Source organism: Triticum aestivum, chromosome 6D (assembly GCF_018294505.1).
Source record: "Triticum aestivum cultivar Chinese Spring chromosome 6D, IWGSC CS RefSeq v2.1, whole genome shotgun sequence".
Taxonomy (NCBI): domain Eukaryota; kingdom Viridiplantae; phylum Streptophyta; class Magnoliopsida; order Poales; family Poaceae; genus Triticum; species Triticum aestivum.
Window position 1 is genome coordinate 310,165,804 of NC_057811.1, and position 4,873 is coordinate 310,170,676.

At 44.3% G+C, this 4,873-nt stretch overlaps 1 protein-coding gene across 1 annotated transcript; it reads left to right on the forward strand.

Moving 5' to 3' along the window:
- Positions 1-256: 256 nt before the first annotated feature.
- On the forward strand, positions 257-3,906 carry LOC123144804 (uncharacterized; the record flags this gene model as incomplete). Its single annotated transcript, XM_044564041.1, is given in 6 exon segments — positions 257-763; positions 1,810-1,954; positions 2,037-2,308; positions 2,836-3,104; positions 3,560-3,596; positions 3,717-3,906. Coding segments are annotated over 3 exon segments (444 nt in total), but the record flags the coding sequence as incomplete, so codon positions are not given.
- Between the last annotated feature and the right edge of the window lie 967 nt (positions 3,907-4,873).

Sequence of the window (4,873 nt, forward strand, 5' to 3'; positions counted from 1 at the left end):
GGCCACACGGGGGGGGGTTAAAATATAGGATATTGACCTGTGTATGGGTGGGGAGGGGGGAGGTGGTCTAAGCAATGCTTATTGAGGCTAGATGATGTGTTAACTTTTTATCCCGTTGCAACGCACGGGCATTTTTGCTAGCAGTAATAAAGCACGGATTGAGTTTGCCGGTACACCGTCGCGGCGTTTTTGCACAAAAGCCCCTATTATTTTGGGTATTCAATGCGCAATCCTCACAATAAGTTAACCCGAACCGGCACGCGTGAGGAAAGGAAAGGAAATCAGCCTGCCCCCGCACGACAAATCCCATCTCCACCTCCTGCCACGCCCTTCACCGCGCGCCGCCACCGCCCACCCCGTCGGCGCACTTGCCCCGACCAGACCGGCTTCACGGGGATGAAGCTCGAGCACACCTTCTGGATCGGCTCAACGCGGCGGGTCGAGCGGTTGGGGGTGGCACGGCTGCTCGATGTAGAACGGCGGCGGCGGCGGCGGCTGGAGCTTGCAGGGGGCGGATCCGTGCGTGGCAGGGGCTGGGGAGCCTGATCCGAAGGCGGGCGACGAGGCGGGGGTCGCCGTTGACGACGAGGAAGGCCAGAGCGAGGGATCCGGCGACCTAGCCAGGAGCTCGCCGGAGCCGGGCGACGGAGGGCGGGCGCGCGAGACGGATAGATCCGGCGCGGCGGCGCGAATTCCTTGCAGGTAGAAGCAGCAGCAGAAGGAGGAGGATGGGAAGGCTGTAGCCACCGCAGAGAAGAACGAGGTAAATGTAGGCCTGCACTTAGATGTGATTATGCAGTAAAATGTAATTTAGAGCCGAGGATTCTGTAGACGCACATTGAATTGGAACTTATGTGGTTCAACTGTCTCAGGTATGAGCTCACCTAAGGTTGTTTCAATATTTGGATCTAGAACATCATGTCCATTGCTTATTCTTTGCTAATGCTGATGTACTGCTGTCATCATTTGGTAATTACGCTTTAGCAGGAGGCAAGGATTGACCTAGCCAAATTACCTTTCTGTAAACAGTATAAAAGGCAGTGTGATGTTCCCTATACAGAAGCCTTCCTATATAGTATGCACACACTTTTCGTTGTGTGCAAATAAAATCCAAACAATGTTTTTTTAGGGGAACAACGCTTTTGTTTTCATCCATTAAGGATAAGTAAAATATATGCATACAACATTATGGATAGGCAGTAGCAAGCAAGGCTCTGCACCGGTGAGTAGAAGAACACTTCTTCCAAATTAAATTGAACTATCGTCTTTAGATGTTAGGATGATAGCTCTATTTATGTTGTGTCATTTACCAAGAATATTGTTTACAGAGATGTACTCTATAATTGTTGCTTAATGTGAAAAAAGATATTGTTTGTAATTTATACTTGTGTTCCAGTCGACAAGAGTCGTAGACGCAGTTATGGTTTTATTTTAATTTATGTGACACATCCTATACATGAAGCAAGTTTATTTTTTGGGGTTTTCATTTATTTGTTATCACTCTTTAATATTTAGTTATGCCCGATCTTCATCTTTTTATACATCACAACAATACCCATCCCCAACTAAAAGACATTATGCATTCCGTTGCAACGCACAGGCATATGTGCTACCCTGGTGATAATATGTTTCCTGATTCTTATAATTATTTAGTCGAGACACGTTTGTTAGTTTCCTGATCATCAGTTACGCTTCTCTGGAACTACCTTTAGTACATTGCGATGCATCTATTTGGTTTCCTGAACCTCATCCTAGATTGATCACATTTCTGTTCTGTAGTTAATGTTTATTTTATATGTCTTCTCCCAGATTGGAAATGCTCTTCAGCAGCCTGTTCTATGACTCGGCATCATCGGAGAACTTTTCTGGTCATCCCGGTGTTGAGAGATGCCCATTCCTGAGGAACATCAATGGAGCCACAACCTTTTCATTTTCTTCTGCTTTGCCTGTATCTGTAAGATCTGCTTCTTATGTCGTTTGGTGACTCGGTGACCAAGGTAGTGCATTTTTCCTTGACAATTTGCGTTATTTGGCAGGCTCGGGGAAGCAAGGGCCTGATCTTTGAGGATGGACCAGGCTTTGAGTCGGCATTCAAGCTTTTCCATGGACAGGATGGGATAGTTCCCCTTTCAGGAAGATCATATGTGCCTGATGAGAACCGTAGTGAGCCGCTACCATAAGTCTATCAACATTTGGACCATTCGGGTTTAACTTCTATAATGGCAAGGGCAAAAAGCAGAACAAGAAGCCCAACAATCTAGACCAGTCACACAAGAAGCCCAACAAGCCAGATCAGAATTCCATGAAAGTAATGCCTCTGTTTTTTCTTCATTCTCCCTCTTAATTTGCAATTGTCGAGTGATTTCTTACGGTCTAACTTTCCTGCAAATAAGAAACCTTGAGCCACATGACACACAGCTATACTGTAATAAAAATGTAAAATGTTATTAGTTGATTTGGAAATAATAAGAAACTTTTAGTACAACATAAAAGCCAAGTTCTGATTGGTTAAGTCTTCACTTCATTAACCACATTCAGATAGTCAACAAGGATGAATTTGACCATGTTTACAAGCTCTTAGAATACATCTTGAAGAAAAGGTAGTCTTAGTTTCTAGAGCATAAAATTGATGGAGGCTACTACCAAATTGCCACTGTTCCAATTTGGAAAGCATACAAGAATCTAATTACTCCATGTTTCAGTCTGTTAATTTGTTATTCAGACAATGCAATCTGTCACTGTTACTTTCATGGCCCCTTTTCTGCAAGGAACAAGGGAGATTTAGAATTCTATATCTATTTCTGAAGTGCCTTTGGATGGTTGGTGCTTCATTAGGCAAGAGGCAGAAGCTGGAGCGACAGCCGTGGTGCCGTGGAAGTGGCGAGTCATGGAGGCAGAGTTGGTCAGTGCAAAGTTGTGCGAAGCGAAGCCAGGCTACGCAGACAAGCAGGCCGAGGGCGAAGGCGGTCGGGTGCCACAGATGGAGGCGCTGGGACAGGGTGGTGAGGTGAAGAGGACGGGGTCGAGAGCAGCTACAGTGCGTGCATCTGTCCCCTCCTTTGTTTTTTCACCAAGCCTACCTAAAATCTATCAAATTATTCAGGGTAAGATAGCCGAATACATCTACCTCTGGTTAATTTTATTTTTTTTAACATGCAAGTACTTTATTCAGCTGATCGGGTCTTCTTTTACTTCCGTTCCTCAATTGTATTCATTGGCTGATCGCCATGCATCTAGAAGGTGATGTCCTGAAGCATCTATCAACATGGATTATAGACCGAATTATCAACAAGTATGGTGTTAGCCAGTGTTACCGTGCTCTAAAACTATGCAATAGTGATCTCAAAGAACCATAAATATCCAACATAGTGGTGGACTTTGGCATTTTGTGTTTCTGTTATGACTTTCCTTTGAATATTTTGTTAATTTTCTAATTAATCTTTCCTTACCAGCACTGTCAGAGTGTGATTCATTATAGAAAATTTGATTGAAGATCTCAATGATGGCAATTCTTTACATATGTATAGTTGTTCAGCTCCTGCTTTCTGAAACTATACAGGAAATTTGATTGAAGATATGATTGATGGCGATTCTAGGTACAGTTGTTCAGCTCCTGCTTTCTGACCCATCAAATATTTTGGTATGCATTTATTTTCCCCTCATTAGTCAGATGCTTCCTGCCATTGGATTTACAGTGACATCATTCTTTATTTCAGAAAAGTGTTTGCTCCATCAGATTCACATAAAAAGAAATTGCACAACTGCATCATGGCTGTCCAGTATATGAAGGAAGCTCCGGTTCTGATATCTGATGCAGATGCAGTCAGAGTTTCAGCAGAATATATTCTTAATGGCGACAAGGAACTAATTCTTGCATTTCTATGGAATATGTTCATTCATATGCAGGTTAATCTACACATGTCGTTCAGTATCTCATTACTCATGTTGAAGTTTTATACTGTTTTATTTCACCTTTCGTTTGTACTGAAGAGGTGGACTAATGGACTGACTTTGTATTTTTCACTCACTGCATAGGCAGCATTACAGTAGAGATATGTTGTACTTCTCAACATTATGTTCTTCCCTCAGTCTGTTACTAATTATTATGTTCTTTCCTCAGTCTAATTAGTTAGTGTTAGTTGCCTAAATCAGAAGGGCCGCGGTAGCGAATTTAGATATATTAAAACTGAGCACCCTCCCAGCCCTCACAGACCATCAACGTTTTTGGCCGTCAGATGTACACTTCTGGATGTTTATGACCATTGGATGTGATGCTAATCCCGCTTGGGCTTCCTTGGCGAAAAGAGGTCGCTGGATGGGCTAGGACGCTGCTCCCGTAACAAAATCGGAGCTCCTCGGTTATTTGGGCCTGTGGGCTTTATCATCCGCGAGCAACAAAACTGATGGACAATGCAGCGTAGGCAGCCATGAGCCTCACGAGTGGCCCGACAGAGAAAGGTGCAGAACCGATTGGGAGACCACAAGCCGGGGAGATGATGGGGCAACGAAACGAACCGATTGGGATTTGGGAGTCCACTCGCCGGCATTTGTGGAAATAAATTGTCATTGCCACAGGTCTTTAATGGCAATCAATGTGCATCGCCGCCGGCCAATTATGTCACGACGGTTACCATGCCCCTTCATGTTCTTTTTTCACCCCACGCACGCCCATACAGTATGCACCATCTCGTTGTTCCTTCCCCACTCTTCTTCATCAATCAGTATTCGAAGAGGCAGGTGGATACCGGGGGTGCTTGCGATGAACTCGCGACGCCTTTCCTTCCTTTATGAATTCGTGATATAGTAGCAAAGTTTGACCATGTACTAATTGATTCCAGACTCCAACTCACTGCGCCAATCCAGGCTGCCATCG